Source organism: Furipterus horrens, unplaced genomic scaffold, assembly GCF_987537825.1.
Source record: "Furipterus horrens unplaced genomic scaffold, mFurHor1.1.pri manual_scaffold_3, whole genome shotgun sequence".
NCBI lineage: Eukaryota > Metazoa > Chordata > Mammalia > Chiroptera > Furipteridae > Furipterus > Furipterus horrens.
This window is the reverse complement of record NW_028327173.1, coordinates 85,420,988-85,441,805: the sequence shown is the minus strand read 5'-3', so window position 1 is coordinate 85,441,805 and position 20,818 is coordinate 85,420,988. Positions and strand designations below refer to the sequence as shown.

Sequence of the window (20,818 nt, the reverse complement as noted above, 5' to 3'; positions counted from 1 at the left end):
ATATGGGTTCTGCTGGATTTCTGTATGCAAATAGTCTAAATAAACACCAGGATCCTTGAGTTTCTAAGTCAAGAACCTGATTTTTACCCTTGACTGCTACTAATTAGCTTTTGTACTTCAGACAAGCCACCTATTTCCAAGGCCCTTGTTTTCTTATCCATAATATAATCTAATGCCAACAAGTTTCGTCTTGAAAGCTGATTTGGAAATTTAATGAACTGAGAAAAAGTTTAGAGACTTTACTGTGAGTTAAGAAAAACATTTATATTTGTATATAAACTTGTTTCTTTAACTTTAAAATAAACTTTTCTTTTTAAAGATGGGGATGTATTTAAATCTTTAATATGCTAATTAGTAGGTTGAGGTCTAGGACTTAGAAAACTTTGGTCTCACATACCATGTAATAGCTCTTAGAATTAGACCTTCTTAAGATTTGTTTTAGGAAACTGGATTCAGTATCTGAAGATCCCTTCCAGTTCTGAAGTTATGTTTTGTTTTGTTTTGTTTTTTTTAAATCCCAGTGTGATATAAACTCCCTCAGGATTACTGTCAATAATACCTAAAGTGTGACTGTTCATGCCGGTGCTTGTGCATTACGTGCTTAGTTTTTCTGGTGCTTTTATTTTCAGATCTGTCATTCATTTGGTCTCTTATGTTAGATTTAATTTTAGGAATTTGTTATATTGGGAGTTTTGTTATAAGTTCTGTTCATTAGTGTAAAAGTTCATTTTTCAGTATTCAGTGTAAATGTCCTTTAGGAATACTGTATCACGAGATTGTAAAACATCATTCGCTGAGATTTTTTTTAGATCAGTGACTGAATCAAATGAATGTGTTGTTACTGGTATAATTTAAGATACTTGAGGGCGTACAAGTAATAAAATAGAAACTATGGTTTAATCTGTTAAAATTTTATAATATAATAGATTCAGATTCTGACTTAAAAACCTTATACTTTTGTAACTGAGTAATCAATTATGAGGAAGAAACAAACTGAATGGCATCTTTTAGGAATATAGTTGCTATGGCTTAAATACAGAACAATTTTTTGAGCTATTTTAAATAGCTTAACTTTATTTCCTTAAAGATATTGATATTCAGATTGTTTTAAATTAAAAACCTGTTTTTTCTAAGAATTTTAGTATTCAGTGATTAGTACTGCAATTTACAGTTTGAAATTGCATAATTAGCTAGTGAAAGGGTAATTTAGTTTAAGTGGGTAATAAACAGTATTGCCATGAGCTTTAAGAGAGGCAGTATATTAAAGGAGCTCTTGAAGATTTCACAATTACATTTAAAATGTAGCATTTTTGCACTTTTTTAAAGAGGCACAAGCAGACCTCTATTACATATTGAAAACAGCTTTAACTTGTTGTTAAATGAAGTTTCAAGTGCAAAGACAACTTATTTTTAAATCTGATTAAAACGTTAGAATGATTAAAAATAAGGAAAGATGTCTTTTATGTTTACCTTTATTTTTACCTTCCTTGTTAACTCACTTCTTTGTTACTCACTTCTTTGTTACTCAGTTAGGATTCCATGTAGTATTATACTTCTGTCGGGAGAACTTTGTTTAATGTCTTGTAGCACAGGTCTGTTGGCAGTTAATTCTCCCTGCTTTTCTCTTTCTGGAGAAAAAGTCTTTATTTCAGTTTTGAAAGGTATTTCTCTTGAATATAGATTTCTGTCTTTACAGTTTTTCTCCCTCTCAGTCTTTTTAAAAAATGTCACTATTGTTTTCTGGTTTGATAGTTTCTGATGAGAAGTTTGCTGTACTTTTTACCGTTGTTCCTCTGTGTCTAATATGTCTATTTTCCTCTAGCTTCATTTTTTAAAAAATTTATCATTGGTTTTCAGTTATTTTGCTATGATATATCCAAGTGTGTGTATGCATGGTTTATTTTTGTTTTATTGTTTTTGGTTCTTTGGGAGGTCTTTACCTTGCTTGGGCTCCTTGAAAGTCTTAGATTTGTGGTTTGATATCTTTTGTTATTTTTAGAAAATTTTCAGCTACTCTCTTCAAATATTTTTCTTCTCCATTCTCTTTTCTTTTTCTGGGACTCCAGTTATATGTATGTTAAACCATTTGGAAATTGTTCCATAACTCTTGAATGGTTTCTCTTCTTCCTTCTCCTGTTATATTTCAGTTTGAATAATTTCTATTGGTTCATTTTTTAAGTTCATTAATTCTTTGCTTAGCCATGTCAAGGCTACTGGAGAGCTAATTAAAGGAATTCTTCGTCTCTGAGACCATACTTTTTGTTGTGGTGTGTTTTTTGGTTTTTTTTTTAATTTCTAGCATTTCCATGTGACTTTTTCTTGAGTTTCCACCTTCTGCTGAAATTTCTCACCTGTTCATGTGAGTTGCCCATGTAATTATAGTTATTTTAAAGTCCTTGTCTGATTTTTCTAAAATCTGGGTCATATCTGGGTTTGGTTTTGTTGATCACTTTATTTTTTAACAGTGGATTGTTTTTTCCATTTTTGAGTGTGTCTCATAATATTTTATTAAATGCAGGACTTGGTATGTAAATCAATAGAGACTGATGTATGTAGTATTTATAATAGCAAAAGGGTTGTTTCTTCTGTTAGACCAGAAGTGCGAAGAGTTGATTTAATCTACTCTGGAGTAAGTTGAGTTTGAGTTTCGTTGTTGTTATGGTTACCTTCAGTGTACCTCATGCTTTAAATTCTCTAGAAATTGTTATTTTTGCCTTGTCCTTAGGGTAGGAACTAGGTGCTGCAGGGTAATTCTCAGTGATAGTGCTTTACGTCAGTGTTTAGCTATCTCTTCATGCCTGCACCACTGAAGGATTGTCTGTTCATACATGTCCCTTCCCCCAGGGGCAGACTTTTCTATTGCTTGTTACTTAGTGTTAGGCTCATGGTCGGGGCAGGAGGATTTCTCTGCTGTGCTGGTCCAGTTGCTGTCTTTGGCAAACTCTGGGTATCAGGGTCTTGAGAATTGAACTATCAGTATTTTTACCTTTCAGAATCTTAGTAGGCACATTGTTCCTTATATCTGAAACCTTGCCTGCTTCTTGTCATCTCTTATTCAAAGCAAAAAAGACTTAAACTATTGGACAAGGGCAGCCTCAGTATGACCAGGGCTTTTGCAGTTTCATATTCTCCATTGCATATAATTCCATGACTTGATAATTATGTCTTAGAGCAATTGTTTCTCATTCTTCTTTGTGCGTGAGAGTTACCTGGGGAACTGAAAAAACTTCTAATGCCCAATTAAATCAGAATTTCTGGGGGCGGTATTTTATTTAGATTCTCCAAAGTCACTCCAACATAGAGCCAAGGCTGACATCCATTGGCTTAGCACCCACTCCCCATTTCTCACCCTCATTCCATCTCCAATACCTTTATTATTTGGTTAATTCTGTTTATTTTTTAAAAACTCTGGTGTAACAGTGTTTTCTCTTGTGATCTGTCCTAGATATTACTCCCGCTTCCTCAGGAACTGTGCTCTAAAGAACCCATTGAGATATCCTTAATTAAACACCCAAAGTGTCAGCTCTTGATAATATATGAAAGTACTGTGATAGTAATTTTCAGTGGGGTGTAGGACAACTCAGCCCCCCGGGACATATATCAACATCATCTAGACCAGGAATTGGCAACTTTTTTTGTAAAGGGCTAGTATTCAACATACTCAACATATAGTAACTGCAGTAAATATTTCTGGTTTCGCTGGCCATGTGGTCTCTGCCACAACTACTCAACTTTGCCATTGTAATGTGAAAAAAAAAAAAAAGCCATAGACAACATGAATGAACATGTGCTTTGAAATACTGTTTTTTAATTTTTTCAACCATTTCAAAATGTGAAAAACATTTTTAGCTTACAGAGTGTACAGAAACAGGTGATGGGCCAAGTGTGGCTCATCATATCTGAGGCTGACCCCTGATCTGAGGACTTTTCCAGATATAAAGGCATCATCTTTCTGAGAATCCAATAAGCCCCCTCTGTAGGATATAGCCCCAAATTGAGGAGTCACTGCTGTTTGAAACTAAGGAGAGCAAGTTCCATACCTTAAGATATGCTAGAATGAAAAAAAACGTTTGAGATACTGAGATAACCTAATTTGAACATGGATTTTTAAAATATATAATGTGGACTATTTATATCTATAAAGAAAGTAGAAAATTATGAACAGCCCCCAAATAGTCTTACTGGTATGGTATTTTCAGCTTGAGGCTTAGAGTATGTTGAATACATAGTAAGTTTTTAGTATCCACTTGCTAATGATATTAAAGGGTTACATACTCTATAGAGGATTAAAAATATATTTAGTGTTTGTTTAATGAGATATGTTTCCTTGTTTGTATGACTTCTGGAATTTAAAAAAATAAATACCTCTGAACCTTTAGCCTAGAGTAGTGATTTCTGTCTGTATGTTGTGATTATTTGGTAGAGTTGGTAAAAATATGGTAGTTTAGGTCCTACTTCCAGAAAGTTTTAGTTGCTTTATGGGTAATTTACATGAGCAGTCTGGGTTGAGAACCTTTGGCTTTGATGAATTATAAAATAAAAAACTATTTTTTAAAGACAGTATATTTGCAGTAAAATATTTCAGGCAGGTTGTTAAAAATAGCAAATAATAAAGAATATATAAAATGTCATTCATCTCCTATCTTTAAAAGATAACCATTGTCAAGTCTTTTGTATATTTTTACATTTTATGTACATATATAAACATAGTTTTTTAAAACAAATAGGATCAAACAATATGTACTGTTGTTTGACTTGTTTTTACTTAGTTAATATATTCTAGCCCTCTAGAGAAGTTCATTTGTCATAAATAACTTTTCCAAGGATTAAAATCAAAAGCACAGAATATAACTTCTGAGTGACTTGGCAATCAGAGCTAATGAGAGATACAGATAATGAGCAGAGCTATTTCTAGTATTGTTTGGAAGCTGGAACAGATCACAGCTCTCCTGCCTCTTACCCCTGTAAAAAATAAACAAACACTGAAAAAATCCAGGCAAAACTAGTTTAAGATGAAGGTTATAGACAGCCTTGAACAGGGAAAAATAATCAAGGAGTGTCATAAGATGTGCCCAGGAAAAAAGGGTATTTCTTACATTTAAGTGGATGGCACGCTTCAGAGTTTCTATTCTTCGCATTGTATTTTTATTTTTATTTTTAAGTATATTTTATTGATTATATTGTTACAATAGTTCCAATTTTTTCCCCCTTGCTCCCCTCCGCCCAGCACCCCGTCCCCCAACAATCCCCTCTCTAAGTCCATGCCCATGGGTCGTATTTTTAAATTTTTGTTTTATATTTGTTTAGCGCTAGCAAAGGCTCCCTCTGGCTTCCTCCTTTCATTGTTGCTCAGTTGCTAGAAGCTTGGATTAGGTGTGGTATAGATGGAAAGAAAAACCTGTGGGCCTCTGAGTGTTCAAGTTAGCTGTAGGATCTAGATAAAGAAAAAGACTGTGATATTCAGTTCCTGTCCTCTTAGTACTTGTTCTTCCTCCAGGAATTTTGGGCGTCTGTTCTTGCTCTATTCTAGGATCCTACAGTTCTCTTCATCTGAACTAACCCAGTAGGTTTCCTGGGCTTTCTAATAGTGAGTTGAACTTTAGACAAACTTGTTTATCCAGAACCGTGTTCATTGACAGGGTTGTGTTAAAATATCAAGTAATTCTAAATAATAGTAATAACATGAAACCTAAATTAATTGTAGATATTTTCAGTGGAGTTTAGTTTTTCCTTGATAAATAGGATTTTTTTTTTTTAAGAGAAAGAAACATAAAAGTGAATGAGTTTATGTACTTTGTATTCAGTCTGCTTTAAAGATAATCCTGGACCGGTCGGTCATTAGAGGACCATTTAAGATTCCATTTTAGTTGTGTAATTATTTGATATTTTGGAGTTTTATAAAACATTAATTTTAACATTTACTTTTACTAATTATTACAATAGGTAAATTTATTGTTGAGGTTAATAGCTATATAGCCAGTAGGCAACGAGTATTACTTGATACTGTCAAATCTCACATTCATTGTGTGAAATTTAAGTCAAGAAATTTTTTATTCTACTTGTATTACAAGGACAACAAAGAAAAGTGCTTTGGGGGCTTAGATCTGATAAGCTGTTAGAAGCAGCCTTAGGATACAAGTCATATTGTTGACTTACTGGGATTACATTTTCTGTTGCAGAGCCTTTCCTTGTCTTAGAGCACGCCCCCTCCCCCCCAACTGCGTATCATTACTTCCTCATATTCTTATTTTATTAGGTTCACTTTGGAAAATTATATCTTTTCACATATAAATTTTATCTTCTGAGAAAATTAGGCCTTTATGTCTTTAATTCATTTATTATAAATTGAATCCATTTGATTGGGAGTAGTAGCATGAAAGCACAATTTCCCTGAAAACTGGAAGAGAAAAAACTTTTAAAAGGCACCCTTTGTCTGTTTTTCCTTAATCTCCAGCATGTATCTCTTATGCCATTGAGAAGTGTGCAGGTACTTTATCGTACATTGGAAAGTGTATCAGATGTCTCCCGTGAAATGATTTTGAATGATGCAAGTCCATTCTAAGGATCAATTCTTAAGAATTTGGTATCTCCCTTTTTCAAAAAAATCAACTTTTTTTTTTTAGATAATTGTAGATTAACATGCAATTGTGAGAAATAATACAGAGATAGCCCATGTACTCTTTACCCACTTTACCCAATGGGAGCATCTTGGAAAAGCACAGTATAATACCAAAACAAGGATATTACCATTGATGCCATCCACCAAACTTTTTCAGATTTCACCAGTATTTATACTTGTTCTCATTTGTGTGTGTGTATTTAGTTGTATACAGTTTTATCACCTTTAGATGTATCCACCACCACAGTCAAAACCCAGAAAAGTTATATTGTCACAGAAATCCGTAGTGTATGCCACACCTCCTTCCTTTCTCAAGAGAGATTTTTGTTTGTTTTGTTTTTAAATTCCTAGCCATTTATGGCCTTGACTTAAAACATTTTAAAATTTTTTCTGTACATATATTTAAAATTTTTTACTTATTTAGTTTTTTAAGTGTAAAAATATCTAATGTAAAATTTATATCTTATTCATTTTTTAAGAGTGCAGTTCAGTAGTGTTAGGTACATTCATATTGTTGTGCAGTAGACGCCCACATCTTTTTCATCGTGCAAAACTAAAACAACTACTCCCCCTTTCCATCTTTCCCAAACCCCTGGCAACCACTATTCTATTTTCTGTCCCTGTGAATCTGACTATTTTAAATACTTCATATAAGTGGAATCAAACAGTATTTGTCCTTGTGGTTGGCTTATTTCGTTTGGCATAAAGTCCTCAAGGTTCATCTACATTGTAGCATGTGACAGGATTGCTTCCTTTTTGAAGCTAAATAATATTCCATTGCATGTGTATACCACATTTTGTTTATTGATTCATTGTCTATGGACACTTGGGTTACTGCTACCTCTTGGCTATTGTGAATAATACTGATATGAATATGCATGTACAAATTATCCCTTCACGATCCTGCTATCACTTTTTTTTTTTTTTTTTTTGGATATATACATGGAAGTGGAATAACTGGATCATATGGTAGTTCCATTTTTATTTTTTTGAGGAAACACCACATGGTTTTCAATAGGGGATGTATCATTTTACATTCTCATCAACAATGTATCACTGTATTCTAATAACGTTTTAATAAGTAAGTTTTAATTCGTCCATTTTTGTTTTATTAACTTTTCTTTTACACTCGATAGAGTGAATACTAGCACAAATAGCAGATGAGATATTTTGCATTATAGAATGTTTGCATACTGAGGATGAGTCTCACGGTGACATCTAAACATTTTAGAGTCAGCTCTTTTAATTATAGGTAACAGAAACCTTACCTGAACTAGTTTAAATAAAAAGAGGGATTTTATTACAAGGAAACTGGGACTGAATCTAAGGATGGTAACATGGCAGGGCCTAAGAAACCATTAAAATGCAACTTGGTTGTCTCTTATCTTTGATGGATCTATTTTCTTTCATTGTGTGTCATGGCATTCATCATACAAGGATGAAATGGCTGTTAAAAATCCTGAACCCTTCAGCTTCAGCATTCTGAAGACTGAGGTGCTCAGTTGGTCCCAATACAGAATTCCCAGAGGAAGGGAATGACTGGCGTGGTTGGGGTCAATTGCCTGCCCTGATACACCTGACCACAAGCATGGTCAGGAAAATGGAGCCAAAGCAAGGAACCAGCAATACCTATGGGGCTATATGGATTGACTGGGAGGCTATCAGTTGTCAGAAAGAAAGGGAATGGATGGATGCAAGAGACAGAATGGAAGGTGTGCTCATTAACTCTTTATAAACTAAACTTCAGCGAATAGTAATTGAGGATATATTGAAGAATAGTGGAGTTTGAAGAGTTTTGGGTAAGGGCTATTAAAATGACCTGAGGCAAAGAATTCTTAATAAAATAAAATAAAAATCTGACTGTAGTTATATAAAGCTGAGAGCCAAAAGGGGAATTGCCTGAAATTCTTAAAATTATAAAAGATAAGTTCATTGTCTAATTTCTGGAATGATGTGAATTAAGGGATAGATTTTGAAATGTCTTAGCACTGCTATTTAGTGTAGAAAATAAAAAATTAATATCAAATAGCAATAAATGAACATATAATTTACTTCAGGAGATTTTAAAATATATTATAGGTATCTTAGACAAATGGGTGTATTATGGCTACATGGTGGTGACATTTAGAAGAAATTAATATGCAGCTCTAACCTCTGAAGTCATGGAGGGTATTATTTTCCCATCAAGCCTTAGCAATGATAATAATTATTAAAATTTATTTAATACTACTATGTGTCAGGCACTGTGCTAGGCATTTTTATATCTCTCATTTAACCTTCTCCAGACCACGGTTGCTTACAATTTGTTAAATTGACTTTTTAAGATGTATTTCAGCAGAATTATTAACACTTTGCTTTTCCTTTCAGAGATGTGGTATTGGATCTTTCTCTGGGCTCTCTTCTCCTCTCTGTTTGTCCATGGTGCTGCAGGAGTGTTGATGTTTGTGATGCTACAGAGGCATAGGCAGGGGAGAGTAATCTCTGTCATTGCAGTCAGCATCGGATTTCTGGCTTCTGTAACTGGAGCGATGATTACTAGTAAGTTGATTTTGTTTTGTTTAAGGATAGCATTTTATATGCACTTAACTGTTTTGGTAACCCTCTTCTTATTGTAACTATAATATAACCTTTTCAGCATTAATTGCACTTCACCTAGAAGGTAAAGATCAGCTTATTTATTCATTAAAATAGTTTTTGTACTTCTACTATGTGAAGACTCATTATATTTTGCAGAAAATGCAAAAACTTGTAAAAAACGGCAGAGGGCAAAGCAATTCATGGGAAAATTTATCTCATAATGGATGTGGTTTCTGCTTTAAAGGAACTCCCTGTCTCACGAGGGGGAAAGGTAGGCACACAGACATGATGGTGATAACTGTCCTTAAAAAAAAAAAAGAGTGAAAATATAGCCCTTAGGTCATTGATGTCATCTGCCTGTAACTATAGAATAAAATTGTACTTTCTTCTTATATACCAATTATGACACAAATCTCTGGCCTATATTAGGTATTAGCCACTTTAGATGTCCTCTAGCTATTTGCAAGTTTTCTCCTGTGTTGCCTCACACGTATTTCATGCCAGGCCTCTGGTTCATTCCCTCTGTCCCTCTCCTCTTGACACTGCTTTAGGCTCCAACTCTAGCCTTAGATTCAAATAGTTAGTTCTGGTTTCTGCTGCCCTAGTTGGGCCAGAACTTCGATGCATCTTATTGAGATTGGAGGGCACACAGCAGCTTCCTTAATGTGGTCCTGCCAGAAACTGGGTACGTGTTCATGCTGCTGTTGATCCTGTCAGTGCCACTGAATAATAGAGGCTTATATTGCCCTTTGCTTCTGGCCTGCTTCCAAATGTCTAGGGCAGCTCACTGCTACCATTGGATCTGTTTCCAGACTCTCCAAAAAGGACTTCTTACTTTCTAGTTGGTTCTTAGCCCCAAAGGTACGGGGAGGTCCTTTTCTTCTATAGCTCTAGGGCCTCTCCTTTTGTGTCCCAAAGTCACCTTTTCCCAGAATAATTGGCATACCTGCCTTGAGAGGAAAGCCCTATTCCCCTGTCTCTGGGTATGTCCGGTGGCACCAATAAGAGACAATCATAGCATAGTGGCGGGGAGTGGTGAGTAGCCTGTTGTTTCCTTTCTTCATTTACAGTTTGGGGTGTGTGTTATCTGGTGTTAGGTTTTTGTTGTTGCAGCATTCATTCGACCTGTAACTTTATTATATGATTCCTCATCCATTTGTTCATAGATAGGTTTAAAACAAGTGCCCAGGTTTAGTAGAAGCGTAGGATTTGTAGTGAAGTAGCAGGAGAGTCAGCTGGAAGGATAAAGTGGAGCCAAATCCTAGAGGATCCTGGAAAGCCAGCTGGAAAGTGCTGCAGGCTTTGGAAAACAAATTGATACTTTTGAATAGAGTTGGCAAGGGGCAAAGCAGTTCAATGGGAAAATGTGTTTTATAGCTGAATATAGAATATACGTGAGGAACCAAGAGAAAACTCTGAAAGAGCAGGGAGGGACTTTATCTATTTTCATCACTGCTCTATCCCCCAAATAAAACACTATCTGGAACATAAGAGATACCGAAAAAATACTGGTTAGATGGATGAATGTAGTAAGGGAGGAAGAGCAGAGGAAAGGAAGAAAAAGCCTAGGGAAGAGGGGAGAAAAGAGGGGAGGAAGAGGAATTAAGAGGCAATAACTGTAATTTAACCATGAGGTTGGGATTTGAACTAGAGTGGTGGCAGTGGATTGGAAAAGGAGTTAATGTTAGGACTATGGCAAAAGGGAAAAAGTCCAGAGTAGTTATTATTTACTTTGGCAGCATGCAAAGAGACACGAAAGGGACTGACAGTGTTTCTGATGTGGGCCGCTGTGGCAATCGTGGAACAGTGAATGAAGGAGGAAAGAAGAAGAAACAGCTTGTTCAGAAGTCATAAGTAGTATGTGTATATGTATTTATTGGCATAAAATTTTAAAAACTTTAAAGAACTGTCATTCTACTTCCATTTATCTCAGTGATATATATACACATACTACCTACTTTCAGTTCAGTCAAGAATAAAATTAGCCAAAGATTTTAGAAACTGCAATGTTATATTTTAAAATCCTTGAAAATACATGTCTGACACAATTTCAAGTATAAGTATGTATCCAGGTTAGTAATAAAACATTTAAATTCTTTTCTGTCTAATTTCTGACCTGCAAACATTTGAATTAAGAAAACTAGCTAATGTAAATACTTAACTGAATTTTTTAAATGTAATTTGTGAGTGTCAGAGAACTCATAGCTTATATTCAGTGCAGCAAATGATTCTTGGATATCTGTGTTGAATAAGATAGAATATTGATACATATCTATTATGTTTTGCTACTCTTAGATTTTATTTCCAGAATAGAGTGATTTTTTTTTTTCATTTTAGTTAGTATCAATAATTAATACCACAGTTGGGAGAAACTGGGTTTCTATGTAATGCCATCCTGCATTTTACAAGGTGGGGCAAAGGCAGGTTTACAGTTGTTCACATGAAAAATAATACAATAATTAATAAATAATAATACAAGAATAGACTCCTTCACATAATCACAACTGTAAACCTACTTTTGCCCCACCCTGTATATCTATTTAATTTTAACGGGGCGTAAAGTGGCATCTCATTGTTGGTTTAGTTTTCATCTCTCTGATTACTGAATGAATTACAGCATCTCTTTCTCTACTTGTTATATATTTAGATTTCCTTTTCTGCAAATTGCTTCTCTAAATTCTGTGCCTACTTTTCTTTTGGGGTTCTGTTTCCTTCTTAAATGATAGGTATTCTTATATGTTAGAGATATTGTTCTCTTTTTGGTTTTGGACTCTGCAAATAACTTCTCAGTCTTTTACCGGTTACCTTTATCCATGATGTTATTTATTGGGCAGATATCCTTAATTTCTTCATAATCAGCTAAAAGATTTTTTGCCTTTTTGTTTATAATTTAGAGTTTTATTTAATAATATTTTCCCCACACCAAGGTCAAAAGATTTTCTGATATATTTTCCTCTGTTAATTTTATGTTTTACCTTTTATATTAAGTCTTTACTTCGTTGAGAGCATGGGTCAGCAAATGTTTTCTTAAAGGGCCAAATAGTAAATTTTTTTGTAGGCCAGATAGTCTCTGTCACAGCTATTCAATTTTGTCATTGTAGTGTGAAAGTTGTCATAGACATATGTAAATGAGTAGGCATGGGTTGTTCAAATAAAACTTTATATACAAAAACTGATGTCTGGCATTCAGGTCATAATTTGCCCCCTGGTCTAGAATCTACCTTTGTATTTGATATTAGATAGAATTCCAGGTGCCTTTTTTCCCTACCATAGAGGAAGTAAATTTTTACCATACCAACTACTAAAATACCCATTTCCTCATTGATTTGTAGCATCACCTTTCTTGTGTATTATTTGTGTATTATGTTCTTATGGTACATATATGTCTTTGGACTCTGTTCTGATTTGTTAATCTTTTTATCTGTTCTTGCAGCAAGCCCACATTTTTTTTATCTTTATGCTTTTGTAGTATAGGCAGATCTCATTTTATTGCACTTTACAGATATTGCATTATTTTACCAATTGAAGGCAAACCTTCCCCCAGCAAAAAGATCATGACTTGCTTTATTGCGATACTTGCTCTATTACAGTAGGCTGGAACCAAACCCACAATATCTCTAAGGTATGCCTGCATTTCTTTCTTTTTTTAATTCTCACACAAGGATATGTTTATTGATTTTAGAGAGCGAGGAAGGGAGAGAGAGAGAGAGAGAAGTTGCGACCCCTACCCCCACTCCCCTGCCCCACATACCCTGATCAGGAATAGAACCTGCAGCCCAGGTACAGGCCCTGACTAGGAGCAGAACCTGCAACCTTTTGATGCACAGGACACTGTGGCAACTAACTGAGCCACCCAGCAAGGGCGTGCCTGTGTTTCTTAGTATCTGACAGAGCTGGGTCCATCTCATTTCTGTTCTTTCTCAGAGTTAACATAGCTGTTCATGTCTCCCGTCTCTCATGTAATTTTTTAAAAATGTCTATTGAGTTTCTCAAAAAGTATAATTATGATTTTATTGGGATTTAATTGAATGTAGAGGTTAATATGAGAAGAAATGGCATATTAAATTAATCCACCTAAGAACCTGTAATATATCTCTATTCAGATCAACTTCTGTGTCTTTTGTTGGAGTTTAAAATGTTTTTCTCCAAAAGAGAGTTATATATTGATTAAGTTATTTTCTAAACTCATTATTCTGTGGTTGCTGTGCATGGTATCTCTTTTGATTACATTTTTTAATTTTATTGGTGTAGAGAAATGCTGTTAAGTTTTGTATGTTGAGTTTTGTGAAAGATTACAAAGAAAAAACACTGGTTCTTTTCAAGTTAATAAGATGAATATATTACTAATTAAAAAATGAAGTAAGGCAGAAAAGTAAAATATAAAGCAAAATAGAAGAAATAAATACAGATCCAATAATAAAGATAGGATAAAGAATTGTTAAAATAACATAGTTTTATAATAGCTATATATTTCTAAATATAAAATGTCAAAATTATCATAAGAAGAAATAGAAAATATAAATGGAACAATAAGTATTTTTAAACAATTGAAATGTTAGACTCCTTCTCCCAAAAGAACTCCAGGTCCAAATGGGTTTACAGATGATATTTACCAAATTTCCAAGAAACAGTTCCTATTTATCCAAATTATAGCAGAAAATGGAAAGAGTAAAAGCCGGAGGCACAGCTTATTTACCAACGACACAGCAATCTTCTTGCTAAACAAGATAAAGGCTGCACAAGATTAGAACAGTGCAGGCTCATTTACCTTAAGCATGTTATTTTAGGTATGCAAAAAATGTTCAATATCAGAAATGAGTATGTCTGTGTGCTAATAAAACCTTATTTATGGATGCTAAAAGTTGAATTTTATATAATGAAATACTATTGTTCTTTTGATTTTTTTCCAATTGTTTAAAAATGTATAAGTCATCCTTAGCTTTCATGCTGTACAAAAACAGGTGGTGGGCCAGATTTGACCTGTGGGTTATAGTTTGCCAAACCCCTGATCTAAGTACACAGACTGGTAGCAGTCAACACACTACTAAAACTTGTTTTCTCTCAAGAAATATATTTGTTTTCTCTCAAGAAATATGAAGGGCAAATTAAATCACTTTTCATTGGTATACGCCTTGCAGGCACTTTATGTTGCTGAATATTGACATCTTCTGTACACTGGCAACTTTTCTTCTCATTTCCCTTGTCCTTTCAGGTTTATCTTTTTACTCACCTTCAGATCAGCTCAGCAGTATTGCTTTCTCCACCTTATCGTCACTGTAGCAGTCTTCTCTAGCCCCTTAATACTTTGGGGATCTTTCCTTATTCCTAATCCCTTCATTCTGTCACTGTTTGTATTGGAAGTTCCTAACATGTACCATTTATCTCAAAGCCCATATTTCACCAAGAAAATGATTACCATAATGTTTGTAAATTTTCAGCTGACTTTGTTCAGGAAAATACACCTTAAAGTGAATGAAAACTAAAGCACAAAATGTTTGTTAACACCTATAAATGTAAAATTAATATCCAAACTTATTTTTTAAAACCCTATGAATTAAGAAAATGACCATCCAATTGAAAAATGGACAAAAGATTTGACAAGCATTTCATAGAAGTATAAACCTTAATGGCCATTAATGTGAAAAAAAGCTCAGTCACATTATCAGGGAAATGTAAATTAATCACATAAATAACACTTCTCACCCACCAAATTGACAAAAATTAGAAAAAAAAAGATAAGGATATGGATTAGTAACTGGAATAGAAATTGGCCCAGCTGCTTTGGAAAACAATTTGTCATTTTCTAGTAAAGTTGAAAATGCCTCTAACATAGGACTGGGCAACTCTGCCTTTACCCGTGTGATATAGAGAAACCCTTGACTACATATGTGTCATGTACAAGGATGTTTACAGAAGCAATGTTTGTCATTGTTAAGGATTGGAAACAAGTGTCATTGGCAGTAGACTGGATAAATAAGTTGTAGTATGTCCATACTTGGAATCCTATGCAATAGTGAAGATGCATAAATTATAGCTACATACAACAACATGGGTAACTTCAGACATCAATATTGAGCCAAAAATTCTAGGATAGAGTATCAATGTATATAAAATTAATTTATTTTAAAAACTAAATAATTATATTTTTATTAATATAAGCTGGTGGTAAAACTGAAGAAAAGCAAAGGAATGATAAAAATATAAATTCAGAGAGGGAACAGGATACTATTGGGAGCTCAAAGGAAATAATAATATTCTTCAATTGGATGATGAATACTTGGGAGGTTTTTAAAAATAATCTGTATATTTTTATAAATACTCTTTCATATCTGTGCAGTATTTAATAGTATTGCTCTCAAAATCATTTAATAGGCACGAAAAATTATTATTTTTTTAGTTCTTTTAGATTAAGAATTTCACTGGAACAGTGGTTTCTGACTAGTGCTTCTTGATTGTGAAATGATGATGCAGTGGGAACTTTTTAAACCTACTTCTTTCAGAGGGGAGTTGTAACTTAAAATTTGGTTTCTAACTGATTATCCACTAGGAGGTAAATGGCAATTGGTTTTATTTTCTCTGTAACACTATTGAATGTCATCCTCGATTGTCGAAACTCTGGAATTTTACAGTGGTTTCCCTTCTTGTTTTAAATTCTTTTTTCTTCCCTCATCATTATAGGCTCTATGTTTTTGTCCTCTGTTCTTGAAAGAAAAGTGGGATGTTTAGTAATTGTGTTTATTTGTTTTTCCTCAAATAGCAGGGCCTTCCAAAGTGAAATCCATTTTTTCCTCAGCATAACAGCTACATACTAAGTAAAGGAGTCAGCTTATTTGGAAAAGGAGATGACAGTGTTTTCAGTACTCTTCTATTCCTTGAGGCCCTTCTCTTATTCCCTTCTCACATTGCACAGGGTGCTTTTCCATGCCTCCTGACCTCCAGTTAAATTCCATGCCTATATGGAAGATGTCCCAGAACTGATTTCTTGGGCCCTCTGTCTTGAGCCAAAAGTATTTAAGCCCCAATCCTGAAACTTCAAAGGAATAAAAATAATAAATATAAAAATATCTTTTAGTCACATGAAAAACATTTGACTTTTAACACAATTTTTCTTTTTCCACAAGCATTTGCTTATTACAATATGCTTATTTACTGCTATTTTAAATCAAGAGTTCAGTGACCTTTGTCACTGTATACACATATTTTTGTTTGGAAAATAAGATATTCTGGTCTTTAAAATGGCAGTTTTTTATAATTGTAGGGAAGTTTAGGCACGTAGGTGTGGAAATTAAGTTAGGTTTTTAAAATTAATTTTAATTACATAAGTAATACATTGGTTCACTCCTTATCCATGTGTCATATGTTCCAAGACCCCCAGTAGATGCCTAAAACTGAGGATAGTACTGAACCTAAAATATACCCTTATCTTTTCCCTATACGTATAATGCTTTTCACTTAAAGCACGTTGTATCTTCTCTTTGGTGTTTTTGAATTGCAACATTATTACTCTTGTGCTTTGGGGCCTTTATTAAGTAAAATAAGGGCTACTTGGACACAAGCGTCATGGTACCATGACAGTGACTAACGTACAGAGAGCATCTCCAATGTCAAAATGCTGGGCATAGGGGTGATTTCTTGTCCCTGGCAGGATGGCATGAGAGCACATCAGAAGAGCATGCAGCTGAAAACCTATGAATTGTTTATTTCTGGATTTTTCCATCTCATATTTTCAGACCACAGTTGGCCACAGATAAGTGAAATCACAGAAAGTGAAACTGTAAATGAAGGGGACTTATCTATATACTGTATATAGCTTTTCTTCATGTTAAACTTAAAACATTATGGATAAGACAGGGGTCTCCTTTTTTTTATTTTTTATTTTTTATTTTTTTAGGAGGAGCCAAAGAACTTAGATGCATGACTCATGGACATGAACAATGGTATGGGGATTGCCTGAGGGAGTTGGGGTTGTTGGGCAGAGGGGGAAAAAGGCAGGGGTCTCTCTTGACTAGCACTCCTAAACCAGTGTTCTTCTCAAATGTAATCCTATTTTCAGTTTGGTTATGTGTCCCCCAGATTTTTGGCTTTACATTACATTTATATACACACACACATATGTACGTATACGTACATACATATGTACATATGTACTAGTAGAGAATATATATTCTATGTTTTATCTTTTTTCTTTATTGTATAATGATGGTTTTTCTTTGTCAGTTCATATAGATCTATATATATATTTTGAAATTGTACAGGTTTAATGGTATGGACTTAGTATAATTTAGCCATTACTGACTGATTGACATTGGGTGTTTCACTTTTCTGTTCCTTTTGCTGTTACAAAAATTGCTGCATTGATTATTATATGTGTGTTTGTGTGTGCATACATGTGTGTGAATATTCTGGATGCCAGTCATCAGTTTGTTATACATAAAGCAAGCATTTTTCTAGTCTCTCTCTTATATTCAAATACGGTTATAGTTTATGCTGTTCTTTTTTAAATGTGTGGTCTTAAGCTGACCTCCTAGGATCATGATCATAAACATAGTCTCTTATATTTCAAAGTTTATATTTATAGTTTTGTTTTTAACATTTAGTTCTTTAGTCCATCTGAAACATTTTGGGGAATGGTATGAAATAGGGACCTAAATTTACTTCTTCCAAATGACTACCGGTTGTCCTAACACCATTTATTGAATGGTAAATCACTGATTGGAAATACCTTTATCATTTACTACTATGATGACTACTAATCAAAATTGGAATACATACTAGGACCAGACACTATTATAAATACTTTCCAAGTACTATATCTTAATCTCCACCCCCATCTGTTTTACAGCTGAGGAAGTTATGCGCAAAGAGATTAAGTGCCTGCCTAGTATAACACAGCTGCTAAGTAGTGGAATTTAGATGTTAATCTGTGAGTCTGCTTCCAAAACCCATGCTCCTAACCATACATAAGCCTGAGACTTTGAACTGACATATTTGTGTGCCCTTTCCCAGGCAGTCTGGCCTGGTAATTGCTTAGATTTTTTACGTCTTGGATCATTTTTGAAAACTTAGGGCTGAAGATATGGAGACCAAATTTTGATTTCAAAAATTGAAGACAGTCATGGAAATCTAGTGTAAATTCCAATAAAAACAGAGTATTTTTTTGTGTTTATTTTAGCATAATATCTGATAACAGAGAAGGCATGGGATCTTTAAAATTTTCCTGAATGGCATCCAACTTTAAAATTCTAGGATATGACCAATTATAAAAGTAAAGCTTATTACTTAGTTGAGTAAAATATTGGAGGCATTAGGAATTTTATTTAATATTGAGGTGATTATCAGTTACTTTATTATTTTCAGAATTTCTTGTCCTTTTTTTCACTTAGTATAAATGTGAAATGATAGAATAATTAGGAGATTTATGTCCAGACTAACTTGGATTGGAATTCCAGCACTTGTACATACCATATATAATTCCTTGGACTAGTAATAGAACCTCTCTCAACTTCCTTTTCATCATCTTTAAATTAGGTAATATTCAGGGGTGCTATGATGCTTAAATAAGGTAATATTTGTAAAGTTCCTATCAAGATACATAGTATGCAATAAGTTCTCTATACATTTAACTTCTTTCTTAAAATATACATATGAAACCCCTGGCTTAAATTAATAATGTTGTTTTTTTCATATATTTTATAGAGGAATACAATAATTTTTATTTGGAATATTTTAAATGAACTAAAGAATTCTTAGCTAAATGTTATGGATAGATTTCTCTGTCAAATAACTGTAAATTCAGTGTATTCAAATGATTTATCTCTGTTCTTATTTCTTTATTCAACCATTCTAGGATACGTAGACAACTTTTTCTAGAAAAATAGTTTTAAGACCCTTTCAGTCTGTGAGATGGCATACTATAATTTAAATGTTTCTTCCTTTATGATTACTGAATATGCTTTTAAAATCAGCCACTTAGATACCACATCATTATATATGCTATATTAATAAGGTGAAGTGTTGAATCAGATGGGTTCACTCCTTGTAACTGTGATTCCCTAATTTTCAGAAGTGCATATTATCTAAACACTTTTTTCTAAAACAGATGTCATGCTTATCTTCCATTTTTATTAGATGTCACCATTGTGGTCTCCAAATAATCTTACAGTTGCATGCTTTATTTAAGAGCTTAGTAAACAATTTTATATGATAGATTGTGAAATGATTTTGTCAAATACTCTGTTATTTTATATGACATTTAATAGTTCTCTTACTGAAAGAAATAAAATGATTAACGTTAAATTTTTCATGAATCACTTTGAAGTTACATTAGCTTGTGTAGGTTTTGTATTATCTTTTATAATTATCAATGGTGTTGTATATGAATATTTAAAATGCTGATGAGTTATGACCAATTCAATGGTTAGGTGAGAGCTTATGTACAATAATGAATTATTTATTTTTTATGAACATACTTGGTGTCAAACAAGAAACATATAGCATAAATATGTATTTTCTGGTTGAATAGAAAAGCATGTTTTTCAATTAATTGGTTAAGTGTGATTTGGTAAATGTGTAACTTTTATCAATCACATGGAAACTCAAGAGAAAATGTATAAAATGAGAATGATCAGTGACTGTTTTTGTAAAATGAAAAGAGATCTTAAGTTAAAATTATATACTGCGCTATGAAATGTATGAATGTGTTGTTTTGTTTCTCTGCCTCGTTTCTCATCCAGGTGCAGCAGTAGCGGGCATTTACAGAGTAGCAGGGAAGAACATGGCCCCCTTGGAAGCGCTGGTATGGGGCGTTGGACAGACTGTACTGACGTTGATCATCTCCTTTTCAAGGATCCTCGCCACACTTTGAGGTTTCTGTGGAAATGACTTACTTCACATAAAGAAACAGATGTACAAATTCTCTGAAAATGGCATTGTTAGCAAGTGGGAATGAAACTGCACGAGAATCTTGGAAGGAGCAGGTCAGAACATAAGGCCTTGAGCTGTGTGTGGAAAGATTGCCCTCTGGTGTTCAAGTGATTGCACTACCGCACTGCACCTTATGTGCCTCCATCCCAGGCAAGGCGAATTACACTTATAAGAAGCTACAAGAAAAAGCACCTTGTTTAGCTGCCAATCAGGTTAACATTGGTGTTGAATCATCGTTTTTAACACTGTTGTGTTTAAGTTACAGGGACATTTTGAAGAATTGATATATGTGCCAAACTTCTTTTTTTTATATATTGATCATGTGACAATTTGCAAGTGTAGATGTAGATGAGTGCTGTGAACATGTTTGACATGAATTCAGGTAATGTAGTGAGATTTTTGTTTTGTAATGCTAAGTCCTGTATGAGTGCTGAATACTGAATCACTATGAGATAAATTATTTGATTTTCATTGTTGAACGTTTCTGGGATTTAGGGCTTTAATATGTTTAGGCATTATTGTTATTTAATTTATGTGGAAAATAATACTTAATGGAGAACTAGCTGAACCCTTTTAAGGACTCAAAGTAGATCTATAGGGTGCATCCTTTTCACTCACTTAAATAACACTCTTTTAATAGTTTCCCTCATACATAAATGTTCTATTGATATGAATTCAAAAACTTTATGGGTAATACAC

At 33.8% G+C, this 20,818-nt stretch overlaps 1 protein-coding gene across 3 annotated transcripts in view; it reads left to right on the top strand.

Annotated features, from left to right (window-relative positions):
* The window catches only part of TMEM170B (transmembrane protein 170B), a 28,168-nt gene extending 7,608 nt beyond the window's left edge, over positions 1–20,560 (top strand). Inside the window, exons 2-4 of one of the 3 annotated variants that reach the window (XM_090271761.1) lie at positions 8,987–9,157; positions 17,088–17,133; positions 19,930–20,560. In XM_090271761.1, coding sequence (XP_090127887.1) covers positions 8,987–9,157; positions 17,088–17,133; positions 19,930–20,077 — 365 coding nt within the window. In that variant the 3' untranslated portion in view covers positions 20,078–20,560. The remainder of the gene's footprint in view (positions 1–8,986; positions 9,158–17,087; positions 17,134–19,929) is intronic. The other 2 variants (XM_090271763.1, XM_090271762.1) reach the window with 2 other exon arrangements.
* Positions 20,561–20,818: the final 258 nt, after the last annotated feature.